This window comes from Meriones unguiculatus, chromosome 21, assembly GCF_030254825.1.
Source record: "Meriones unguiculatus strain TT.TT164.6M chromosome 21, Bangor_MerUng_6.1, whole genome shotgun sequence".
NCBI lineage: Eukaryota > Metazoa > Chordata > Mammalia > Rodentia > Muridae > Meriones > Meriones unguiculatus.
This window is the reverse complement of record NC_083368.1, coordinates 55,583,841-55,610,403: the sequence shown is the minus strand read 5'-3', so window position 1 is coordinate 55,610,403 and position 26,563 is coordinate 55,583,841. Positions and strand designations below refer to the sequence as shown.

The window sequence follows — 26,563 nt, the reverse complement described above, 5'->3', positions numbered from 1 at the left end:
CTTTGCAATAAACCAGACTTATTGTCCTCATTCCTCTTTTATGTATTTCCTATTGAATAGTTCTCTTATCTGCCCTTCTAGCTACCTGGCTAATCAGAATCCTGGAAAATACCTTGATTATTTCCCCTTACACTCTTCCTGTCATCACTGCTCAGTGTCTATCTATCTGTCTGTCTTAGTTCTGCAAACTTCTCATTAGACTCCTGTTATCTCGCCCACTACATACTTCCTTTTACAAGGCACTGTGGACTTTCGTCTGGAGTTTCCCTTCTGTTCCACTCCCATCTCCTCTTTGAGGACTCGCCTTCCCTGTCTCCAGGGGAGTAGTAGATGTCCTGTCAGTGTAGTAACCCACTTTAAAGATTTTCCTTTGAAGCAGTTGCTGCATGCTTTGTGTGGAAGGGTCTCCTTACCTAAACTGAAAAGGCCGTTTAAGTGTGTGAGCGCATCCCTTTGTCCTGGGTGCCCAGTGCACATCTGCTAATACGTGACCAGGAATTAGTAGTAGTGCAGGAAATGAATTTCGGGTGGAGATGCCAGGTAAGGGATCTGTAGAACTGCCCCAGAAATATTCCAGGACCATTTCTTTATTACTGAGAGATGCATTGTTAATTTGTACCTTTATTCATGACTTAATTTAGAGTCTAAACACATTACGTACTTGGATTACATGGTTCTAGTGATAATCTGTGAAATTATTTTCCATGTTTTGATTGAGTAGCATGAATTATAATTTTACCCTTGGATGATTCTTACCATGCTGCTAAAAAGAAAATTTCGACAAACTTGTGCTAGTAGTAATTGTGATTTAGAATGTATTTTGTTCCAATAAAGAGCCGGTGTGGATAGAGCTCTGTAGAGCAGTGCTTCTCAACCTCCCTAATGCTGTGACCCTTTAATACAGTTCCTCATGTTGTGGTGGTCTCTAGCCATAAATTATTTTCTTTGCTATTTTATAACTGTAAATTTTCTACTGTTACGAATCATATCTGTTTTCCAATGGTCTTAGGTCAAATGACCCTTTCATAGGGTCGCAACCCAGAGGTTGAGTACCACTTCCTTAGAGGCAGGCCTCCTTCTTGGTCGACCCCAATGTCTCTTTAGAGGGAGGTTTTTCAGCTAGGGTAAGGGAGGTCATATAAAGACACAAACCCGATTTGCCATGTCTTACAGTACAGAGTGCCTGCAATACTCTGGGTACATAAACTCTTACTTTCAGGGTACGAGAAGAGTTTGGTATTAAAGGGATCTGTAAGCCTGGTTTCTTGGGTTAGGTTCGAGGGTGGTTGTTCAACCAGGATATGAATTTGAATTGCCTATGAAAGACTGGACTGGAAAAAACAGGTACCTGGGCTTTCTCTTTGTCTGTACACTGAAGTTTCTGGCGGGGGCACAAGTTACGTCTAGTCTGAAATGCTTGACACCAGAATTATCTCAGATTCGGGATGCCTTTGGATTTTGGATGTTTACATATTAACCAATAGGATACCTATGGGATCTGACCATGCAGTTCATATGGACACTCTACTTACAGCTTGAAGATACTGACTTAGTATTTTTAATGTGGTTGCATTTTGATTGTGATCCATCCTATGGGGTCAGGTTTGGAATTTTCCATTTGTGTTGTCACTGGACTTCTGAATTAGCATGCCTGTTGTATGCTTAAAAAATGTTGTAAGTCATAGCCCCAGATCCTTCAGCTTCTTGTCATCAACTCCAGTGAAATTGAGTTCTTTTAAATAGCTATCGGCAGAGACAGCGCAGTTGCTTAAAGACTATAAAACTGTGTCTACCTCTCTACTGAACACACCAAGAGGACCCGGAAGCAAAAAAAGAAAACTAGTTTTTCTGGGGCCTGTGATACGTGAGAGGAAGTTTACCACTGTGATTGCAGTGCGGTGGGGTGGCAGGGTGGTGCAGGAAAGAGTTTCCCTGCTGCCGACTCGTGGGTGCTGTCCTAGGGGTGTAGCTGAGCAGGTGTCTGCCAGGCCTAATTAGCCCAGATTCCTGACTGATGCACAGCTTCTGTGTCACACATTAATGAAAGAGTTGATTGCGTGTGCGACAAGTTGTAGCTGAAGTTTGGTATTTATTTCCTTTCTTAGAGATTAAAATTTTGTTGAAACTTTAATGAGTAGAAGATGAAAGAAAATTTAGAATATCAACAATGGAGAAGATAGTATTACAGTAATAAGTGAATTAAACTTTTTGTTTTGATTTTTAGACAGGGTTTTGTTATGTAGCTCAGACTGGTGTGTAACTTAGTACATAGCTTCAGCAAGACTTGAACTCAAATCCTCCTGCCTCTGTCTTTCACATGCTGGTATTATGGGGTTGTGTCACTGTGCCTTGCTTATTCCCTCTGTAGCACTTGTTCAGCTGTCAAAAACCAAAGAATTTCTACAGCTCTTGTTCTGTATCGCTCGTCTGCGTACAGTTCTGTTTCATTCATCCTGTAGACATCTTGAGCTCAGCCTTTTGTGTTTGTCGGGCTCTGGTGCTAAGCATGCAGAGGTTTGCTGCAGCTCTTTAAGGTGTTGTGGGGGAGGAGTTCACTGTAAGGACACAGGTGTAATCTTAAGGCACAGCAGGATTGCAAAAGCTATTTCTAATCCGTAAGTTCATCCTTGAGTTTTGAAAGAATGAGGCACCAAAAAAAAAAAAAAAAAAAAAAAATGCCAGATAGATAAGAGACTAGAAACTACATTAGATTAAGGGAAGGAGTATAATACTAGACAATGGGAAAGTAAGATGTTAAGGACCCAGTAAGTACTTTCAGGATTTAGGAAGAGCCATTGAATAATTTTAAATGGGGTCTTCTCATAGCACTGAGGAGACAGAGAAGGAGTGAGTGGAGTGAAAAGACGTGGGCGGTAGGAAAGTTAATTAGGAGCCAGCATTAGCCCTGTAAGAGTGACAGAGCCCACATTCATGTAAGTGGCAAAGTTTAGGTAATGGCAGTGAGACGAGACAGAAGGCTGCCAACACAATTTCAGGAGTTTTCTGGACAGTGGAGATAAGGGGTGAGCCCCAGATGATTTCCAGTTTCAGGCCTTCTGGTTGCGCAGGGTCCTCCAAGGTAGGGAGTTCAGGAGGAGAGAGAGTGAATCAACTCACAGATGTGTTGAGTGTGAGGTGCACACTTCACATCTAAGTAGAAATACTTAACAGGAGAAGGACATTCAGGTTAGTGGTCAGGAGAGAGGCTGCCCATGGTTCACATTTCGGAGCTGTTAGTGTGGATATGGATGTGGAAGCCAGAGGTTCTGAAGAAGTTACCAGATGCAATAATAGAGTTGGTGTATTTCCTGCCTGTTGCATTCTTTTGGTTGGTCTGGTAATTTAGGATAATACCTAGCTTTTACGTTTCTATTTCAGTGGTTTATTTGAGAGATTGTGTTTGGCTAGGACTGGTTATCTCTGCGTCTCTGTCTTTCCTTGTATAACAGTACATTTGATATTACCTCAGAAGTGGTATATGAACTGTAATAGCATGAGGAAATGTGAGTTAATTGATGTGTTTTATTCAGAGGGCTTTTGAGATAAATCTGCGATACTTAATTTAAAGGAAAACTCCTTTAAAGAAAAACATTTTATTTTTTAAAATAAAACAATGTTACTGCTCTTGCAGTGAACAAGATTTTTTTTTTAATCGCATAGTTTTTAAATGTAGGTGTTCTCCTTGAGCAGTGTCTATGCCTCTGACCAGACGACCAGACAGGAATGGCCTGTGTTTCAGTTCAGGCAGCATAAAGTGGGGGCAGGGCATAGAGACCTAAACTTGAACCTCAAGCACCTGTGCAGAAAAAGCCAGGAGTAGCTGGGTGGCCCAGTGCCAGCCAGCATAGCTGAAGTGGCAGGCCTCCGGGTCAGTAGAGACCCTGACTCAGGGCAGTAAGATGGACAGAAGCAGGGAGAGACCTGACAACCTCCTCTGCTCACTGCGTGTACGTGCATGGGCACACTGCACACATGTTCTTGTGCAGTCACACGAGTGACTCAGAGTCCACACACCTTAAAAAGGGTGTGATCCACACGAGTGACTCAGAGTCCACACACCTTAAAAAGGGTGTAACCCACACGAGTGACTCAGAGTCCACACACCTTAAAAAGGGTGTGATCCACACGAGTGACTCAGAGTCCACACACCTTAAAAAGGGTGTGACCCACACGAGTGACTCAGAGTCCACACACCTTAAAAAGGGTGTGATCCACACGAGTGACTCAGAGTCCACACACCTTAAAAAGGGTGTGATCCACACGAGTGACTCAGAGTCCACACACCTTAAAAAGGGTGTGACCCACACGAGTGACTCAGAGTCCACACACCTTAAAAAGGGTGTGATCCACACGAGTGACTCAGAGTCCACACACCTTAAAAAGGGTGTGATCCACACGAGTGACTCAGAGTCCACACACCTTAAAAAGGGTGTGATCCACACGAGTGACTCAGAGTCCACACACCTTAAAAAGGGTGTGATCCACACGAGTGACTCAGAGTCCACACACCTTAAAAAGGGTGTGATCCACACGAGTGACTCAGAGTCCACACACCTTAAAAAGGGTGTGACCCACACGAGTGACTCAGAGTCCACACACCTTAAAAAGGGTGTGTAATCCACATGAGTGACTCAGAGTCCACACACCTTAAAAAGGGTGTGATCCACACGAGTGACTCAGAGTCCACACACCTTAAAAAGGGTGTGATCCACACGAGTGACTCAGAGTCCACACACCTTAAAAAGGGTGTGATCCACACGAGTGACTCAGAGTCCACACACCTTAAAAAGGGTGTGACCCACACGAGTGACTCAGAGTCCACACACCTTAAAAAGGGTGTAACCCACACGAGTGACTCAGAGTCCACATATCTTAAAAAGGGTGTGATCCACATGAGTGACTCAGAGTCCACACACCTTAAAAAGGGTGTAACCCACATGAGTGACTCAGAGTCCACATACCTTAAAAAGGGTGTGATCCACATGAGTGACTCAGAGTCCACATACCTTAAAAAGGGTGTAACCCACACGAGTGACTCAGAGTCCACATACCTTAAAAGAGTGACTCAGAGTCCACACACCTTAAAAAGGGTGTGTAATCCACATGAGTGACTCAGAGTCCACATACCTTAAAAAGGGTGTGTAATCCACATGAGTGACTCAGAGTCCACATACCTTAAAAAGGGTGTAATCCACATGAGTGACTCAGAGTCCACATACCTTAAAAAGGGTGTGTAATCCACATGAGTGACTCAGAGTCCACATACCTTAAAAAGGGTGTAATCCACATGAGTGACTCAGAGTCCACACACCTTAAAAAGGGTGTAACCCACATGAGTGACTCAGAGTCCACATACCTAGAGTCCACATACCTTAAAAAGGGTGTAATCCACATGAGTGACTCAGAGTCCACATACCTTAAAAAGGGTGTAATCCACATGAGTGACTCAGAGTCCACACACCTTAAAAAGGGTGTAATTCACACGAGTAACTCAGGATCCATGCTCAACATCCTTAGCCACCAGGGAGATGCAAATCTAAACCACCCTGAGATTCCACCTCACACCCATCAGAACGGCCAAGATCAAAAACTCAAGTGACAACACATGCTGGAGAAGTTGTGGAGAAAGGGGAACCCTCCTCCACTGCTGGTGGGAATGTAAACTTGTACAACCACTCTGAAACTCAATCTGGTGCTTTCTAAGACAGTTAGGAATAGTGATTCCTGAAGATCCAGCTATACCACTCCTAGGTATATATCCAAAAGAGGCTCAAGTACATAGCCAGAGAATAAGGGAAAAACTATGCTGTTGAAGGCTGAACATGTGATTTAGGATGCTGGTTTTGCTTTTCTTAGAGCTGCGTGGGTCACGCACTGTCCTATAATTCTTCTGGACGTCACCATTCTTTTGTTGTCTCACCTTTCTGAGGAAGAACCTAGCAGTGGAAATGGCCTTAATCTTGTATCTGAGCAACCATTAGCGTTCAGGTGGATATTTTTGCCCTGAGACATGGAGACTTCTGTTTGCCATAGGACAGGGTCCTTGGGAAGGCACACGGGGTGGCTCTTCAGAAGTCAGCAGTGCTTGCCATGAGCCCCTCGTTTAATACAGAAAATGTAAGTGCGTACCATTTAAGCCACCCACGTTGGGGGACTGACTTTAAAGGGAAGCATCCCAAGGAGAGTGTGTGTGTGTGTGTGAGAGAGAGAGAGACAGAGAGAGAGTGTGTGTGAAGTTTCAGTAGATGAAGTTTTTTTAATTAAATTTTTATTTTTTATTTAATTACAGTTTATTCACTTTGTATCCCAGCTATAGCCCCCTTCTTCATTCCCTCCGAGTCCCACCCTCCCTCTCTCATCTCCTCCTCTGCCCCTCTCCAAGTCCACTGATAGGAAAGGTCCTCCTCCCCTTCCATCTGACCCTAGCCTATCAGGTCTCATCAGGACTGGCTGCATTATCTTCCTCTGTGGCTCGGCAAGGCTGCTCCCACAACAAGGGGGAGGTGATCAAAGAGCCATCCCCCGAGTTTATATCAGACAGCCTGTGTTCCCCTTACTAGGGAGCCCACTTGGATACTGAGCTGCCATGGGCTACTTCTGAGCAAGGGTTCTAGGTTATATACATGAATGGTCCTTGGTTGGAGTATCAGTCTCAGAAAGGACCCTTGTGTCCTAATATTTCGGTTCTGTTGCTCTCCTTGTCACTCTCCTGTCCCCTCCAGGTTTTACTATCTCCCCCTTCTTTCATAAGGTTTCCTGCACTCTGCCCAAAGTTTGGTTATGAGTCTCAACATCTGCTTTAATACACTCCTGGGTAGAGTCTTTGAGAGGCCCTCTGTGGTAGGCTCCTGTCCTGTTTCTTTTCTCCTTCTTCCAATGTCCATCCCGTTTGCCTTTCTGAGTGAGGATTGATCATCTTACTCAGGGTCCTCCTTTTTCAGGTGTACAGATTTTTGTAGGTTTATTCTATATTATATGTCTAGTATCCACTTAAAAGTGACTATATACCATGTATGTTTTTCTGTTTCTGGGATACCTCACTCAGGATGATCTTTTCTAGTTCCCACCATTTGCCTGCAAATGTCATGAAGTAGATGAGGTTTCACAGATACACCTTGAGCTCAAGAACAGGATGCTGACAGACATGAATTAGAAGAAGATTGTTAGAGTAAAGCTACACTTCTGTTCTTACAGGATCTATAGAAAAATGGGGTTGGGGGCTTAGAAATTTTTGTTTTATTTCCTTGAAAATAGTTTCTTTTCCCTATGTTTTAACTTTGAATAAAGCAGTAAATATTAGCATAAAAGCCTGATATCCTCATCACATAACAAAAAGCAGCCTGTTGTGGCACAGAACTGCATTACATGTGTAAACTTTGACTAGTGCTTTAAACATTTATTTTTAATTCTGTGAACACTGATCCTGTTTCCTCAAGCAGACTTCCATATACCAACCCATACTCCAGCAAATCACTGGGAGGGCTGTGAATGTGAATGTTCCAGCACACGTGGATGCGTGAAGTAGAACACAAACAGAGAAGGAGTTTAGGATGTGTTTCTGACTTGAAACCCTCACTTGTCTCTCTGGCTTATATGCTAACATCCTGGAGGGAAATTTCATGTGGAAGTTTCTTACAAGGTTTATTATCAGTGTGTTCTCAATAGTAGCATGCCCTCTCTCTGTCCTCACAGAGGGCCATCAAGGAGAGTTGTGTATTTGCCTGTACTTGTTTATACATTGTTTCTCTCTTTACCCTTTTAAGATCAGTAGATTACAAAGATAGAAGTTTTTTTTTTTTTGTCTCATTTTAATTTAGGTGACTTTTTTTCATGTAGTAAAAACCCAGAATTTCATTTAGCAGGCCCAGTGCATAATGTTAATGGAAAACTGGCACCTCTTCATTTCCTGGTTTTGTGCTTTTTGGGCGGAGCTGATTTTTTGAGTATGAAGGTTGTGACAGGAAATAATATGAGGTACCTGCAAGAAAGCCCTGGGAAAGGCTGCCAGACATTCTGCACAAGTTGATTTTCGCCTGCCTAGGACCCTGCCCTGCGGAAAAGTTGTCTCTCGGCATGTCAATCTTGTAGTTGAACCTACTCACTTAGTTTCCTTAACACAGATTAGCTTATTTGCGTTCATTTGCATGTGCTTATATGCATACATGTATTGCATGTGTCTGCAGAGGCTGGGTGCTGTTGAATCCCCTGGAGCTGGAGTTACAGGTGGCTGTGAGCTGCTCAGCAGTAGGAGGACTCGAACTCTGACCTTCTGGAAGAGCAGCAACGCTCCTAGCCACTGAGATGTTTCCCCAACCCCTGCTCAGTTAATTTGGTTTATTACGAGCATGCCATTGTTCCTGTGTATTGTTCTCTAAAGAAAATTTGGCAACCCAGTTGAGGGTGTTGAAAAAACAGTTGTGAACATTTTTAATGAACTTACTACTTAGAAGCAAGTTTTTGGTATCTTTTTAAAAGCTTCTTCAATAGTATATCTGGACATTGTGGAATCCACGAATTTTTATTTTTTGGTCTATGAACCTCCCACATATGTATCATTTAGGCAGCTGTTTTTTGCTAACCCAAATGAACAGAATTTAAAATACCCCTTATTTCTAGCATATCATATAAAATCATCTTCTGTTTAATACAGTGTACTATTCACATTTCTTTCAGAGAGAAAGAAGCCATGGTCACTGGTTTGTTTTGTAATGAATCATGCTGATGTTAAAAACATTTAGAGAAATTTATACAATAGCTGTTACTGCTAGCTACCAAAAGCAGAAATCAGAGTATCTACTTTTTTTGTTTATAAAAGGAAAAAAAAATGGCAGAAGGCTAGGCATATAGCATAGTGGTGGAGCACTTGCTTAATGTAAGTGAGGCCCTGGGTTCAGTCCCAGCATGAAACAAAGTAACAGAACAAACCCGAAGAAGGGTATGACAGGGCTCTTCAGGAAACTCATTTGCTTTTAGACTTGTATAAACGTCTGTATGGTAATGTGCAAACAGTCAATCTTAGGGCCAGTAAAAAGCAACACTGCTATAGGTATGCAGGTGTGTGTGTGTGTGTGTGTGTGTGTGTGTGTGTGTGTGTGTGTGTGTTACATGTGTGTATTTGTGGGAATGTGTTTATGTGGATGTATGCATGTGGATGTGCATATGTGGAGATTGGCACTGTTTTTCCAAATTGCTCTCTGCTTCGTTTTTTGAGAGGGTTTCCTGTTGAATTTGGAGCTCACCGTTGGCTGGCTGGTGGCTGCTGGCGTGCTCAGGGGCGCCCTGTGTCTAACCTTCCATGCGTGGTCTTCCTGATGCCTACACCTTTACACAGGTGCTAGGACCCGAACTCCTTCCTCCTGAGCCACCTGGTTTGACTCCCGAGTGCCAGAGGACGGTTCCTGCCCCAGCCTCACATGTGCTGGGGCGCGAATGCCACAGTGCCACGTCTTTAGCTTATCTGGGACGTATCAGGCACAGTGGCCTCACGTTCACAGTCTCTGCATTTCCCCCAGGAGGCAAGTACGGGAAAATTATGATCAGAGTTTCCTTTTCATTTTTTGTATTTCTGTTTCATTGAGAACAGATTTTTTTTTTTCATATAATGTAGCCTGATTATGGTTCCCCTCCCTCTCCTCCTCCCGGTTCCTCCCCAGTTCCTCTCCCATCCAGATCCACCCCCCGTCTGTCTCCCATTTTAAAAAAAGGCTTAAAGTGGTAATAATAAAACAAGATAAAATAAAAACAAATACATTGGAATAGGACAAGAAACAGAACAAATGAAAAGAGCCCAAAAGCCCAAGAAACAGATTTAGATGCAGAGATCCACTCATTCACATACTTGAGAATCCCATAAAAACACGAAACGGGAAGCCATAGTCTGTATGCAAAAGACTTGTAGGGTAAAAAAAAGAAAAGAAAAAGAAACATAAATAAAATATAAAAAAGAAAAAGCTCTGACATGACAGTGAGTCAAGGACCTTCTAAAGATACCTGAGTTTGTTCTCTGCTGGGCAAGCAGCCGACCCTTAAGAGTGCCTTGTTTTCCCAGTGAGATTATCGTGGAGGAAACTACGTTTTCATTTGCAAGTAGTTATCAGTTAGAGGCAGTTTCTGCGTGAGGCAAGTGTCCACTTCTCCTTGAAGCTCTAGGACCCCATCTGGTGCAGACCCGTGCAGGCCCTGTGCACACGGCCTCAGTCTGTGAGCTCACGTGTGTCCTGATCCTGTTGACTAGAGGGCCTTGTTCCCTTGGTGTCTTCCATCCCCGCTAGTGCTTACACTCTCTCCAGTTCTTCTCCCAAAGGGTTTCCTGAGCCCCGAGTGGGGAGATTTGAAGGAGATACCTCATTGAGGGCTGAGTGTGCCAAGGCCTCTCATTCTCTGCACGTCGGTCTGTGGTCTCTGTGTTTGTTGCCATGTGCTGCAGGAGGAAGCTTCTCTGAGGATGGCCGAGCAAGGCGCTGACTGATCTGTGAGCACAGCAGAGTGTCGTTAGGGCTCATTTCATCGCTGCATATTTTGTCTTGTCTGTCTTGGTGCAGAGTCTTTAATTTTGCCTCAGGTTCTGGTCACACAAGCAGTGCTGTGTCTGGGTTCCCTCTCCTGGAGCTGGCCTGTAAGTGAGTCGGGTATTGGTGGTTTACTCTGCTGCGCTTTGTGCCACCATTTCACACGGCACCTCTCTCAGGCTGGACACCACGGTAGGTGAAGGGTTTGTGGCTGGCTTGGTGTTTATGTGTCTCCGAGTTTCTTGACAAGCATTGAGACAGCTTGGTGCCACGTCTTTCTCATAGGAACACAATTGCTGCTCAGACCAGATGGTTTCAAGTTTTGGCGTCCTGCTCTCCTGGTTTCTTTACTTATGGAAGTATAGATCATCTCTTCGTGCATATTTTGTTTTAAAACTAGAGTTTTTACAAAACTGGCTTTTATGAAAAAATTGAGGTGACGTGTGTCAAAACACTTAGCTCAGTGCCGGTCGCCTGGGAAGTGAGTGGAGGCTGTCTACACACAGCGCTGTGGGCGCCTGCGGTGCCAAGGAGAGCCTTCGGGCCGCTGTGGAGGCAACTGTTGTACTTTATCTTGCATGGTTTGAATAATTATCTGTTTTCATTGCTTCCTTAATTTATCTTTAATGTTGGCTGGCTGAGCTAATTAGGGCAATATCATTTCACTCTGCATTATTTTACAGTATTTTGTACCTAAGATATTTATTATTTTAACAACTTAGTTTCTTGTGTCCCCATGTTTCTCCCATCTGTAATACTGATTTGTTGAGACGTGTGATCTCAGTGTTATTGCTTGGCTTGTTAAGATACTAAGATATTTGATTTTGTGTCTTATTAGAGTAGACGACAGTTATGACCCATCCCATCCAACCATGCTCATTTTCATTTTAGGCTCTGCTTGAATTCTAATACGGTGGAAAATTATTCTTGAAATGGTATCAGTGTCTGATAGTACGTGTATGTCATAGTGTGGGGAGGTAATGATTGAAAGTAAGAGTTAGAAGTAGACTTTTGGCTAATTCAGCCAGCAGCAGGAGCATCGCTGATGTGACAAATGGGCAAATCGGAGCTTTCTGCAGAGCGTAAGATGATTACATGAGGCAGCCAGTCACCCGTCAACACGTGCTGTTAGTGTCCTTCCCCACCCTTCTGGAGGATGCTCTTGGTGTTGGGAGGGTAGCAGGGAGAGTGGGAGATGGTACAGCAGTCACTCTCAACTCTCCTAGAAGAGGAACAGGTCATTTCCTGCAACAGTCAGAAAGTGGTGTGTGTGTGTGTGTGTGTGTGTGTGTTTGTGTGTGTGTGTAGGAGGTGGGAGGGAGAGGGAAAGAACTTGAACAGTTAGAGGGAGGACCTCTCCCTCCCCGCTTTATTGAGTTAAGAGGGAAGTAGAACGCAGGTGGCAAACAGGTTTTTTTTTTGTTTGTTTGTTTGTTTGTTTTTTTAAGGGAATTAGAGTAAAATATTTTGGCTCCACTGTTCTAAACCATGGTCCATGTAAGAAAACTGATGTAGGTTTTCAAGTATCTTGGAAAAAGAAGGCAATGGTGCTTTTCTTTAGCATGCAACTGATGAACCTCTGGTGCCTCTCCATGGTTTAGGATCAGCAAATGAAGCCACTCAGAACGGGCAGCATCTCCATCTTCTCTCACCCTGGCGCTAGCATCCAGCCCCACGTACACAAATATTCCAGTGGCAGGGCAAGGCAGAAGGCCAGATGCGTACCCGTGGTGCGGGCCACACAGCAAGGCGCTCCAGTTGGCGAGCGAAGGGCTGCACACGTTATTGTATCTCTCTACTGTGCGCAGCAGCCGCAGCCACTGTCTTTCCAAGAGGCCTTGCCAAGAAACAGGAACAGAGACTATTTCCTCTGTGGTACACAGAGATTTATGACTTAGCAGAACACTTGTCTGAACCTGACCAGAGAGGATATAGTGTGTATTGATTATAATAGGAGTCTCAGTGGAATTTGGTGTTCCATTATACAGTCTAACTTAACCTGGCAAAAACATCGTTGAAATTCTGTTTGGCCTTGTTCACCTTGGTGAATCAAGGGTTTTAGCACTTGCTGCCTCAGGAAGAATGGCACAGCTGACTGTAAAAATGAAGGAAATGTTGCTGTGATAAAGGCCCGACCACAGATTTAACTAGTAAATCAAATCCCATCAAGAGTCACTAGTAAGTAGCTAAAACTTTACGTGACAGCCCCCACCCCCATGCCCTCTGGAATTGGCAGTTTTCCACCTGTGAACAGTTGCCACCATTTGATCTTACAGGGATAGGTCAGAAAGTCAGGTTCTATTGTGGCTATGTACAAGCTTCTGGAAGGCGCCCACATCTTCAGGCTCTCCTCAAATTAACAACCGCTGATTCATCTAGTGTGCAGACAGGGGGATTCTGTTAGGAATCTGAGCAGGGGAATGACAGGAAATCTGAAGAATGTGAGAAGAGAAGTCGGGGCCATCTGCAGTGACTTGGGGATAGCCTTGGGCTCTGACTCATCCCAATAATGGGAAAGAGTTTTCTTGATGTTTCTTCTCAAGAATAACCTTCTTTATTTACTTGTTTGCTGTTACTGTCTGAGCAAAGGACCTAAGACATAGTGCACATTCCAAAATGTTAAATTGAAATCAGGGCTGGTGAGATGGCTCAGTGTAAAGGTGCCCGGTGGGGACAGGGGAGAGGCCGCTCCCACAGGTGCTCTCCAAATGCCCCGATACTTTCTGAAAGTCAAAGGTTAACGAACTTGAAGTCATTTGGTGATGTTCAGATTTTTCAAGAGTGAGCGCTTCCTACGAAAGCTCCCGCAGCCCTCATTTTGCTCAGGTAGTTACTTAACATAAATGTTTGGTTTCTTAGGATTTATTTTCTTTGTAAAAGTTTTTTTTTTTTCTGATATGTGATAGGATTTTGACTAAAGTTGTGCCTCTGGGCACGATAACTTTTTCTGGAAGCTTGAGAAGGCAGGAGACTTGCAGGGTGGACTGACTAATTATGTCATCCACTTAAGCAACAAACCATAGTCCCATGAACACCTGACCTTTGGTTTGCTTATCACCCAATAAAATCCGCTTGATAACTCTGAGGTTGCTTTAGTTTAAAATATTTGTGAAGCATATGTTATAGTGGATTTTCTTCTATTTAACAACAAAACCCTGGCACATGTCTATATTGTTATTATATTTGTAGTTTCCGGTTTTAGCATACTGTGTTCCAAAGTCTGAAATTTCAAGTTGAAATTAATCTTTCAAAAGCCCAGAAAACTTTTTTCCTCAAGTAGAAATGAATAGAATAAAAGAATGTAAAATCTTATAAAAGACAGTGGTTTTGACTCACTGTTAAAAAGTTTAAGGGATAAACTATTCTGTAATACTCTCATTTTTACAGAGCTTAGAGTGAAGATAAGCTATCTCAATGAACCCAGGCTTTAAAATCTCTTTATGCCTACTACTTTGCTACCCTATATAACTTTATTTTAATAAATTCATAAGTGGGATAAATTTGAAAATCGTTACCTTTTATTCGAAATAAAATGGAAATAAAGACCATCTGCAGTACCCAAAGATAGCAACACTGTTGTGGTTTTTCTCCATCATCTTATAATTTCTCCACCATTTTATAAATATGTAAGTACACACCCTCACACCCTACAAATGCCGATGCAATTTTTCATTGACTACTTTTTCATATTCATAATCAGCATTATTTTATTAGCAAGTCAGTTCACACTATAAAATAGTACTTTATTGTTGGATATGAATCTTTTCCAATTTTTCTTCTTTCCCTATTTTTTTTTTTTAATTACACTCTGAAATTTCATTTGCATTCATAGTTTTCTTTAAGGGAACATTTTAAACAAGAACTCCCGGGTCAAGGGTTCTCAGCTAAGGCTGGGTTAGGTGACTGCAACCATGCCTGCGGCGGGGTGCCGCGCTCCAGGACGCAGCTTTCCCCGGTGGGTGCGGGGGGGACGCGGCGCCCCGGCCCCGGGCCGCGCGGTTCCTGCCCGTTGCTAACCGGCGTGTCTTTGTCTTTCCTCCCTGGGGTCCGCTGCGCCCGTGCGGGCCGAAGCCTGGCGAAGCCGTCGCCCCGCAGCGCCGCCGCCGTCCTGCGTCCGCCCGCGGGCGCCGTCACCACGCGCCAGGCCGCCTCCAGCTGCCGCGCCAAGCTCCGCGGCGCCGCCAGGGAGCGCCAGCACTCGGCGCGCGCCCTCGGCAAGCCGGCCGCCCCGTGACGCCGCCGCGCGCCCCCAGCGCCTCCGCGCCCCGTCTCCGCGCGCCCCCGGCCGCCGCGCGCCCCGTCTCCGCGCGCCCCCGCGGCCCGCCCGGCCTCCCGGGAGGCCCGCCACTCACCGCTACGTGCCAGCCCGCAAAGCCCCGGCTTCTTTGCAAAGCTCACCGCACCGCACTCCCCTGCCGCGTGGCTCGTAATGACTCCCTGTCCCTACTCAGGTTCTTGGAAGCCGACTTCGCTTTCTTCCCCCAAGTGCTCCTCCCGCGCCCCCCCGCGCCCCGCCTGCTGGGGGATTCGAAGCCTCGTTGACCGTGGGGTGGTTAGCAAGCCCAGAGCTGCATCACTCCGCGCGCCCGTAGTTCCTGTAACTTCAGCTCCAGGAGCCCTTCCTCCCTCTGCCATCAGCCTTTGCCATCCCGACGTTGTCGCCCGGTGACCGCAGGAACGCGCCTCTCGCCTCTGAGCCCCTCTAGTTTTCCCAGGGACTCTGGGGTTACACGGAGGTCGCGCTTTTCCTGGGCGAGTCCCGGCGGCCGGCCGTGATGTGATGGCCCGTTCGTGTGACGCGCACGGTCCCTCAGTGAACTGTTCTGGGGTGGGGACCCCAAACGCTTGGCTGGAGGCTGAAGTTCTTAGGCTGCTGGCCTGCCCGCCTTGGGAAGGCAGACCCGCGTGCAGGCTCTGCCTTTCCCTCTTGCTTTCTTTCGTCCCTCCACACGACTGCACAACTACCTATGTCTCGGTGTCTGCTGCTAGGACCCCAACTGACACGCCAGACATTCCATTCCCCCATCACCATCGTCCCATCTCAAACCTCCGTTCCGGACCTCATCGCTCATGGCCGAGCAGGCCATGTCTCGGGTGTATTTCCTTAGCTAGCCCGGATTCCTGGTCCATTACCACAATCATGCCCTGAAATGCAATTCTCCCAGCACTCCGGAACCTCAGTTTCCTCTAAGTTACTTTCCTAGCGGAAAATCCAACCCTGGGATTTTTGTCAAGTGATCTCTGACTTGCACTGACCTGACTGGCACAGCTGACCCTTTCCTTTAAAAAAACCACAATAACCTGTTCTCTGAACGCGTTGGAAATCTCAAGTTGGTGTTTTTCCTAGGTCGCCTCAGTCCCCCGCTCCTAGACTCACTAGACACGGCGCCTGCATCTCCTCGGAACGTCCCTTTTGTTTTTGTATTTCCCGAGAAATAAGCGTTACAGACCGACTTCCTCATCTGCCCACTGCAGTGCGTGGAAACAGCTTCCGTTTTGTGACTGTCAAAGGAGCCTGAAGGCCAGCCTCTTCTCCTGATCTTTTGAGTAATTCTAGGTTCTCCTCCTCCTCTCTTCTGTACCATCATGTCCCTCCTCTTAATTAACTGTCCAGTGGCAGCACATGACGTCACCAGCCAGCCGGCCCTCTGGAGAGCAACCTGGGCTATCTTCGCTGCTTTTGTGGCTAGTTCCTCACAAGGCGGAGGACCATCTTAACGGACCGGTTTCGCTACTCAAATGTCCCGATTTGTTTTTCCGAGAAAGGGTCTCTCTTCCTGGCTTGGCTGGCCTGGACCGCACTGTGTCTGAAGATCAGGTCCCCTCTGAATCCGCAGCGGTCTCCCCGCTCCTGCCTGCAAAGCCCTGGAGTTACAGGTGTGCGCCATCGGGCCTGACTCCCTCCAAATTCAGTGCTGGCGCTTAGTCCTCACCAACACTTTCGTTTTCTTTTCTCACTTGGCCTTTGTCGAACTAGCCCCTGCGTGGCCCCTCAGCTGCCCACTCTTGACCTACTTCAGTACCTTTTTGATAACCTCATCCATTAGATGAAATAAACTGGTGGTTATGGAATAAAATCCTTACCGTGGCTCACAACGCCCCATCTGCCCCTGTTCTGTTTCTCCCACACTCTCTGTGCTCTTCTTTCGCCGTTTACCACGTGTGGACCTGCAACACACCACGCAAGACCTTTCCTGTCCCTCGGAGGGTTTAATGAGTCACCGGCCGTCTCAGGAGAACCCCAGCACTGGCCCCTGTAAGTTGCTGGTCAGGCATCTAAGCTGCTTCCACGGCCGCCCCCTCTCCTCCAGGTCACGCCAAGCAGTCATGGCCCCCAATCATTCCTTCGCCAGGCCTTCCCTCCTTCTCCTGTTTATTTGCTTATCCTCGTGTTTCCTCCACTAGAATGTGTGGAGGAGGAAACCGTGCATGTCTGGAGTCTCCCCTGCGCGCTCGGCCCGTAGCACGCTCGGCGCATGTCAGGTGCGCCAGACACGTCCGATGAAGGAGTAAATAAGACAGATGCTGATTTTTTCCGTTGGGGGGAGTCATTTTCTGTTGCCTTTGTAAAACCTGTTTATACATTAAAACCACTAACCACTTGCTTATTCTGTTCGTTGCAGACACTCTGCCTCTACTCCAGTATGTACCTGCTTAATTTTTTGATGTCTATGATGTACAGAAATACTGTATTTTCACGACAATAAATATCTTTTATGAATCCTGCATTTGGTGATACGTTTAAAAAGATCTTCTCCATGTCAGTGTTACATGCATATTTCTTCCCTTTTATTTTATTTTTTTTAGATTTAAATATTTTCTCTAAACAGAATTTATTTTTGGTATAGATGTGATTAGGGCCTAAATATTTATTTAGTTGTTACATCATCACTTACTGAAAATTCTCTTTTCTGCTGTTCTGAATATTTACATTTATCAAATATGAAATTCTTAAGCCTAGAGTGGTTCTGGATTCATTGCTTGTTTGTTGCTCCTATTTTAACTATCGTCACATCATCAGTTGCTTTACTGTGTGTTTATGATGAAATAATATTACTCGTATTTAAAAAATACTTCTGGTTTTTGGCTATGATTTTGCATTTATTCTCCTCAATAAGCTTTAGTTCTGTTTTGGTAAAGTCCAAAAAGAAAGTCCACTGTTATTTTGTTTAAGATTGAGTATGGGTTGTTGAGAGATAGTTGTGAAGTTTGTACTAGGAAGCCTCCTGTTGAAGAGCTTGTCATGTGTGAAGGTTTCTGAAGACATCATGTATGTCCTTCAGGTGGTTTTTCTAATGTGCTACAGACTCACTGGTTCTATTTTTGCTGTTTTACATTTTGTTGCTGTTTGACTGTGATCATCTTTCCATTTTACAAGCCCTCATGAAAGCTGTTCCTTGTAGGGTCAATTGCTTTGTATTTAATAACTTCAGAACTTTCACTAATCCTTAGTGAGTCTTTTCCACACAGCCAATCATTTTAAGCATAACTATTGATAATTTTGTGTTTTCTTTGCTGTGTTTATACCTCATTAAATAAGTGATGGTAATAGCTTTGCTCTTATTCCTGACTTTCTAGGAATGTCGTCAGTATTTGATCAGATTTTAATGTTAACTGCTGGACTGAAATACAGGCCTTCGGGCAAAGGAAGTGATTTCCTGGTTCAAATATACCAAACTTTTTTTTGGAAGTTCTTGTTGAATTATGTTAAATACCCTAGAGATTATCCTATGATTTTGTTTTGTGGTCTTATCACAATACATTATTAACGGATTTCCTAATAGTGTGCTATTTCTGCCTAAGATACAGTCTGTAATCATGGTGAACTTCCCCCCATTTTAAGTATGATAATGTTAAATTCAACTCCTGCATTTTAATTGGGGTTATTACATTTATATTCATGAAAGAGGTTAGATTGCAATCTTATATTTTTGTATTCTTTCTTAGCTTCAGTAAGGGGGTTTCCCCGTTGTTTTTATGGTATAGATTAGTACATACTGTAGGAGCTGTCTCTTCCTTGATGGCTTGGAGGAACCCTTCATAACGCTGTTTATAAGAGAAAAGATAATTCTCTAAAACATTTGAAAACGTCCATGGTTTTGCCCTGTACAGGCAACCATACTTCTTGAATAGCAACTTAAAAATTATATTTTTAAAAGAAAGTCATACATTTTCATAGAATTTAAAAATGTTAGATTTCTGCATATATTTATCTTATAATTAAAAGTATTTTCTGTATCTGTGTTTGTAGTGTTTTCTTATTTCTGAAGTTTTATTCTTTAGTTGTATATTTTATTTTATTAGTGTTGCCAGTCTTTTTAAGGAATCAACACTTAAATATTTTATTAACTCTAGTTTTCTGTTTATATAAATATAATTATTTATCTCTAATTTCTTCTTTATTTTTAGTTGTTTAGTTGTTTTGCAAATGTTTCTTTGTAACGATGACTTAGGTCATTTTAAAATTTCTTATTTAATAATAGGACATAGACTATAAACTTGCCTCTGGGCACAGCTTTGTTATGGAGCCTCTTACTGTTATAGTAGCTGTCTCTACTTCATTTTTAACTGGTGTAATTTACAATAATGTTCTGAGTTTTTTCCCTGTTAATCCTGCTTTCTTTAATAAAAAGTAAGTTTATCAACATTTATGTTGCTATTTTTGATAAAGGGCCAATTTTGTGTGTAAGGAGTAAGCTTAACTATGAAATGGTTTTATCGGAAGCAGCCTATGAACGCCACCATAGAGCTCTCCTTGGAAGATGCCGCCGACAGCGCTGGTGTCAATCCTAGCCACTGACAGCAGAATTTTGAGGTTTCACTACTAGCTGTCACTTAATGAAGTAGCAACTTCTTCACTGTCTTAGTTACTCATACAAGAGAGATCTCCAAAGTGTTTATGGGATTAGTAGCCATCAAGCGACAGGAGATTTAACAGGCCACCTAATAGTTAGAGAATGTCCATTCCATTATGGAATCAGGAAGGATTGCATATTTTAAATATGGATGCAGTCTCAAATTTTGTCAATTAGAAACATTTTCTTTTAGACTTAGAAAAAAGTAAGTTTTAAATGTTTACTTTTTGCAAATTATAATTAATGTACATAAAGAAAAAAAAACTGCCCATAATTCCGTTCCTTAAAGAAGAGCATTGTTAAAGCTTTATTTGATTTCCTTCTGAGACAATTCAGGGCGTGCCGTTTCCTTTGGGGCAGAGCTACACTTGCCATCTTCCACAGCGGCTTCCGTTAATCCTGTGGCGTTGGTGTTTCCTCACAGCGAAGGAGGTAGAGGAGGAGGGGAGCAGCAGAGTAAGGGGTGGGCTCTCTGGGCTACACTTGCTGCTGTCCTTGCTGTCTGCCTCAGACTGTGGCCCTTGACCATTCTTCCTCCTCCTTCTGCTTAACTCCTCACCTCCTCAAACTGATCAGAAGTACTTTCTGTCCTAGTCCAGAACTACTCTCACTGAGAACACGGTTTTTGCTTGACTTCATTTGTAGTGTTCTCAGCAATCTAGGACCAGCAGATACATTGATATGCACACACACCACTTAAGTCTGGAAAGGTCTATTTATTTGCAGATCTGTAGGTTTACAGACTTTTCTTTTTTTCTTTAATAGACAAGTCTTTTAGAAGTTCTGCATTACAAGCGGAAAAATGGTTTTAAAATACATATAACAACCTTTTTCTTATGCAACACTTTCTTTTAGTAAGACTTGTTAGTTTTTACATTTTTACTTGTGAGGATGCCTATGGATCTGTGTGAGTGTGCCCCATGCGTGTAGGTGCCTGCAGAGGCTGGAAGAGGGCACTGGATCCCTGCGAGGGGGATTTACAAGTGGCTGTGAGCTGCCTGATGTGGTTGCTGGGAACCGAACTCAGGTCCTCTGGGAGAACAGAAGCACCCTCTTTTTGAAAAATAGTTTTTAAATGTATTCACTTTACATCTCAACTGGAGCGCCCTCCCTTCCTTCTTCTTCCCTCCCCCCCCCAGCCCTCTTTATCCTCTTCCCTGAATCAGAAGCACAGTTAAGCCAAGGAACTATCATTTCTCTAGCCCTGTTTGTAGTTTTCATACAGTTTTAGCAAACAATGATTTGCTTTACCAGCTAAGTAACTCTTACGGTGGTTTAAGACATGTAGGAAGAGTTTATTTGAGGTGCCTCTGTGCACTGAGGAGTTAGTTCCTGGATTGCCTCCAGGCTGAGACAAGGGAAGTCCCTGCTTTTCATCCCATGCTTGTAGGGCCATATTGAGGCCCGTTGGTGACAACTGGCAGGGTGAAGATGTGTTCATGAAGAGGAGTTTTCCCACGTGGAACCTGAGCCCTCTTGAGACTACATCTGGGGCTCCGGGTACCCGGGGAACACGCATCTAGAAAAGCACCACCTTCCAGTCTACCCAGTGAACTCAGCACAAAGTAAGGCTGAAAAGAGCTACCTGCTGGCTCTGGAGAGACCTCCGTGGTTACAAGCGTTGGCTGCTCCTACAGAGGAGCTTGGCTTCATTCTCAGCACCCGCACGGTGCCTTAGAACTAACTCCAGGACTTCTGCACCAGATCTCAGGCATACGTGTGAAGCCCAGACATGCATGCAGGCATTCTGCATAGGAGGCCCCTCAAGGGGAGTATGCGTGTGAGCTCATGAGTGACAGATCAGGCGTGAGACCCTGAGAAGTTCAGGAATTCTAAGTTTAAATGTGGATTCCTAGTGGATTATGAAGGGGTATTTGTTGGCAAAGATCAATAGGACTCCTTCCTTCCTTCCTTCCTTCCTTCCTTCCTTCCTTCCTTCCTTCCTTCCTCTTTCTTTCTTTCTTTCTTTCTTTCTTTCTTTCTTTCTTTCTTTCTTTCTTTCTTCCTTCCTTTCTTTCTTTTTTTCCAGGCAGTCTTTATAGCCATGGCTGTCCTGGAACTCACAGAGCTCCACCTGCCTCTGCCTTCTGAGTGCTGGGATCACAGGTGTGCGCCACCTCCTCCTGCCTACCAGGACACGTTTTATTTATTTATGTTACATTTTTGCTTGTGTATTTGTGCTATATGTGTATATGTGGTATTTGAGGTATGGGTGCAGCTGCCCACGCATGTGTGTGTGGAGGCCAGAGGCTGCGGTAAGGATGTTTTCCTCAACCTCTTCTCTTACATACATACGAGTGTGCGTAAATATTTTATTTGAAAATGTCAAACATCGTAACGTATTTTGATCAAACCCACGTCCTACTCCTGCGTTGGCTGGTTTGTGACTCTGAACACATCTGGGCATGTGGCATACGAGTCTGCATTTTGTTCTTGTGCCACACCCCGTAGATGTTTGGAGGCTGGAAGTAAACTGTGCAGTCCTCAAGGGTACTGGCAAGCCGTGACGTTGGCGGGAAGGTTGGCGTGTGTGTTACTTGGAGGAGAATCCTTTGTGTCGTGACCCTGCCTGATGGGCCCGAAAGCGTAGGATGAAGCACCTGAGCCACTGTTTGGGATAGCCCATGGATTGGACAGAAATGTTTCTGCAGGACTCTGGGCCATGATGAATTGGGGATCATTGCTTCAGTCACAGGACGTCACTCCCAGGTATAAGGGCCGTTACTTCCAATCAGAGGCCTGCAGAAGCTTCCAGAATTGTTTTGTATTCTCACAAATTTAATAAGCATCTTAGAACATGACCGACTTTGGTTTTTATTCTTTTTTAAAAATATTATACAAGTAAATGGAAAGTTCAGAATTAGATTGTGTTTAGAAAATTGAGCTAGTAACACATTCTTATACTTGTATAGAGTGCTATAAGGTCTTCAGCAACAAAAGTGTAAAACATACAAAGTGCTACAGAAAGACGTGCGCGATGCCTTGAAAAAGCAAGGCAGAGGGAGGTCCTGTGGGTCTGCAAGTCCAGGGGGATGTTTCAGGAAAACATATTTTATGTTCACCTGAAAATATACAATAATATACATTGGCTGCATATACACAGTTCAAATGAAGTTATACCACCGGGGGTGATAGCACTCCCTCCAAGAGCCACAGACCAGCCAATGAAAACCCTAGTTCTAACCTCTGTAAGTTGTTGGTCAGGAGACTCTAGAAGACTCCCCAGACAATACAGGCTATCGCCATCCCTTGGCTGCCTCCTGGGACTTGAAGGTAAGGCCTGGCTGCTGAAGACACACGTAGACGCAGGAGTGGAGGAACTGAGCTGGGATGGACCTGGACACCTCCTCCCTGAGGACCAGCTCTCGTCGGAGCCACAGGCGCTGTGCAAGCTTCCCAGCGAGAAGAGTAGCCAATAGTCCTGTCCAGGTGGAAAGCCTATGAACTACAACAATGATCACTATGGCAAGATACCCCTCAAGAAGACAATAATGGCACTTTTGGGGATAACCAAGAGCCATCCAATTGGCCTTAAGGCCAGCTCAATAGGAGAGAATTCATTCTTGATACTGCACATCTGTCCAGCTACCTACAGCTGGTGAAGCCGTGAATCCTGGAGCAGAGTCTGGTGCTGCCGCTTCCCTAAACCAGTGTAATTGCAAAATTACATTCTGAATACCCTTATACCCACGGGGGAGGGCAGCTCTATCGTCTCATCAAAGAAGCTTCCTTTTTGCAGCAGATGGGGCCACATCATAGAAAAATACAACTGGTCAAAATGCAGAAAGCGACCCATCAAGGAGTGCTTGGCGCCAGTCGATAAATCTGCAAACAACCCCTACACCGAAGGCCCAGGGACCACTGTAGAGGAAGGGTGGAAGACTGGAAGAGCCATGGGACCATGGCAGGAAAGCTGCACCATGAAACCTTACCAATACGGTTGCCCGAACAAGACCTGCTGACAACACCAAGCGGCATGCCAACGCGGGTGGAGAAAATCTCACTAGGTCTCGCCCCTCGCTGAACGCCACAGGCAGTTAATGGTTACTGAGAAAAGAGGAAGATTCCTAAGTAGGTTATCCAATCCCAAGTGTTAATCCCAAACACACATACATTTGCACAACAGTGTTGGACTCAGCAGGTTGTATTTTTATATGAATGTACATGCATTTATATGCATTCATACACACGTGTATGTATGTGACAATTAAAGAAGAAGAGGTCATGAACTTGAACTTGAGAGAAAGTTGGGGCCATTGGAGGATTTAGAGGGGAGAGACAGGAGAGTGGAAATGATTTAAATATGGTACTCGCATTTGAAATTCTGGATAATTTAAATAAATATAAAAAAAGAGAAAAGTGTCCTTTATTTGAAAGAGAAAATGAGCAGAATTTTCAGGCACAGAGTTCCAGGAGGAAGAAGGGGAAAACATTACAAACATAGAGAAGACCTCCCACGGAGGCCAGAGGTGGAAGAAAAAGTGCTGAGTTAGAACTTGATGGAAGTCTGCACGGCCAGGGGGCCGAAAGCAAACCGGAGGGCGGCTGGATAAGGCTGGCAGGAATGCAGGCGCTGAGCTGCTTTTCAGGAAAGCAACAAGACATCGGTAAGAAAATAATTCCGGGAAACCCAGAGGTAAGTGCCAGTTAGGGATATGTCCTGCTGTCTGCGGTGCGGAAGGAGACCGTGAATATTGCTGAGTGACCCGCAGAGGCGAGTTGAAGGACTGGCGTGTTTGAGGTTTGACTTCAAGTTGAATGGGGTTCTGCTAGTAAACAAGAGGGTGGGACTGAGAGAAAAGGGTTGTGAGTCTGGCACAGAGATGCCAGGGATTAGAGGGTGTGTAAGGAGTGATCCTGGTGAAGAACATGGGTATTTTATTGTTAGTGATGGATCTTTTAAGACTTTAGGAAAAAAAAACACAATAATTGTAAAATCATGTGGAGGATGAGCCCGTGGGATGTAAAACATGCACAGGAAGACCTCGGAACGTTTATTGCCATCCATGTACGGGTGAGGCTTAGAATCATTAAAGAGAGCTGGTGCTGGGGGACTGGAGAGAGGAGGGGCTGTGAGGATGTTTTGGTAGTGAAGGAACCAACAGGCTTCCCCAAGGTCTTTTTTCCTCTGATGGCTGGTGAATTAATAACTGAGACGCTGTAAGAGACGGACTTCTGGTACGCCTGGGAGCTATTCTTGCTGACTGTCGATGACTAGTGATGGCCCAATTTGTGTTTTTTTCCTCAGAGGTCTTTTAACTGAAAGATTATGGGATGAACGGTGACTTGCTGAAAGGTGGGGTTTCTGAAGCTTTGGGTCTTGATGGGGAGACGTCGGGGTTAGGGAGCTGCTTCCCTCACACCGGCAGTCCTTAACTCGGGGTGGGCATGTTGAGCAGTGTCTACAGATCATTTGGGCTGGTTGTCATGATGGGCTGGGAGTGGAATGGGCTGGAGACAAGGGGTCCTGTTGAATGTTCTGTAATTACAGGACAGGAAAAGACAGTCCTGCACAGTGGAGACATTCCGTTTAGGGCTGAGTGGCCCAAGGTCTCTCTGTGTAATGTCTGGCTGTGTGTTTGTTCCTATGTGCTGCAGGAGGAAGCATCTCTGATAATGGCCGAGCAAGGCACTGATTGATCAATGACTACAGCAGAATGCCATTAGGAGCCAAAAAGGTTCTTTAAGTGGGCGATCCAGGAGAATCCAATGTAACCCTAGGAGTTCCTGGAAGTGAAAGAGGAGGCAGGAGAATCAGAACAGGAGACGTGATAGTGGAATCAGAGATTCCTGTGATGCCCCTCTGTGGTGTGGGCAGCCTGAAGAAGCCGGGAAGGGAAGGAAGGGACAGAGACTCTTCCTAGAGAATCCTGGAGGATTCTGCTCACACCTTGATCTTTGCCTGCTGAAATGTCAGATTTCCTAGGTGCCATAGGAGTCTGTGTTCTGCGTCACTGGCTTTGTAGTAACTAGTTATAGCCGCGGTAGGAAACAAATGCAGGAGCAAATCAGCCTCAAACTCACTGCAGCCTCAGACGTGAAGCTCCAAACATCACAATTAGTCTGAATGGTCCCTTTAAGTGACATCTAAGCCAGATTTCAGTTTTTATTCATCACGGTGCTTGCTTCCTCATTAGCACAGTTTCTCTTTGAGCAGCTTTATTGCTTGTTTGTGAGGTTAAAAAATAAAATTAAAGCCCAGGCTTTAACTGCCAGTGCTTAATGACCAGTTTACTAATTTTGAGCTGAATTACAAAGATTCCTCAAATTAGAAACCTTAAATTTGCAGTTTTACTTTGATGGCATTCCTGAACATAATTGTTTCTAACCAAAGGGATAAACAGTTAGCAATTTCACACATGCGATGACTCTCATAGTTTTCTCTGTGTAGAAATTATATTTTAGGCAAACAATGCCTGCAAATAATGCAGGTTTTTGTTAGTAGTTAGTTTCCAGGGGTCTGAAGATGTCATATTCACACTCAAGTTTAAGATAAAACACCCCTGGAAAGGAGCTTTGTTCTTGCCTTACTCACCTGATGCCTGCTACACCATTGGCATGGGGATGGTGCCACCCACGATGGGCTGGGCCCTCCCTTACTGAGCAGGGATGAAGAAAATGCCATACAGGCTTGGCTACTGCTCGATTTGATGAACGTTGTCTTCTCAGCTGAGGTTCTCTCCTCTCTGATGACTATAGCTTTTGTCGCGATGACATAAAACTAGCACTCGGCCAGCAAGCACCCGGAAGTGAGCTGCTGCCACCATCACCACCCTTGGTATTTGTTACACTATCTCCATTGCTGTCCTTCCCACACTGGGACAAACTGCAAAGCCAGCATGAGTGTGTTTGCAGCAAAAGTCCCCCACGGAGCCCGTGTTTCTTTCTCTCCCTTGGAAAGACCTTTCATATTATTCTTTCTTTTTCAGTTTGAATTAAGTTAACTTAGATATATTTCTCCACGACTTAGAATTATTAGATGCATTTGTGGTAACTGTAAGGCGGTGTGCTGTGCTTTCTACACCGCATTGATTTTTTCAGAAAGGATATCATATTAAAAGTGAGGATCCATTTTAATTCCACATACACCTCATGATCTTTCCTCATCTAAAGGCAACAATCTTCATATTCTTTCTTCTGTGAATCATAAGGGCTAAACTGAAAAATCAATTCTTCCTGAGAAAGGAGAAAAGGACTGTT

General features: G+C 44.5%; 1 protein-coding gene across 2 annotated transcripts in view; it reads left to right on the top strand.

Moving 5' to 3' along the window:
• Znf800 (zinc finger protein 800) overlaps nucleotides 1–19,155 on the top strand; it is a 51,206-nt gene extending 32,051 nt beyond the window's left edge. For both annotated transcript variants that reach the window (XM_021637600.2, XM_060373968.1), the window contains exon 6: nucleotides 14,580–19,155. In XM_021637600.2, the coding sequence (XP_021493275.2) occupies nucleotides 14,580–14,742 (163 nt within the window). In that variant the 3' untranslated portion in view covers nucleotides 14,743–19,155. The remainder of the gene's footprint in view (nucleotides 1–14,579) is intronic.
• Nucleotides 19,156–26,563: the final 7,408 nt, after the last annotated feature.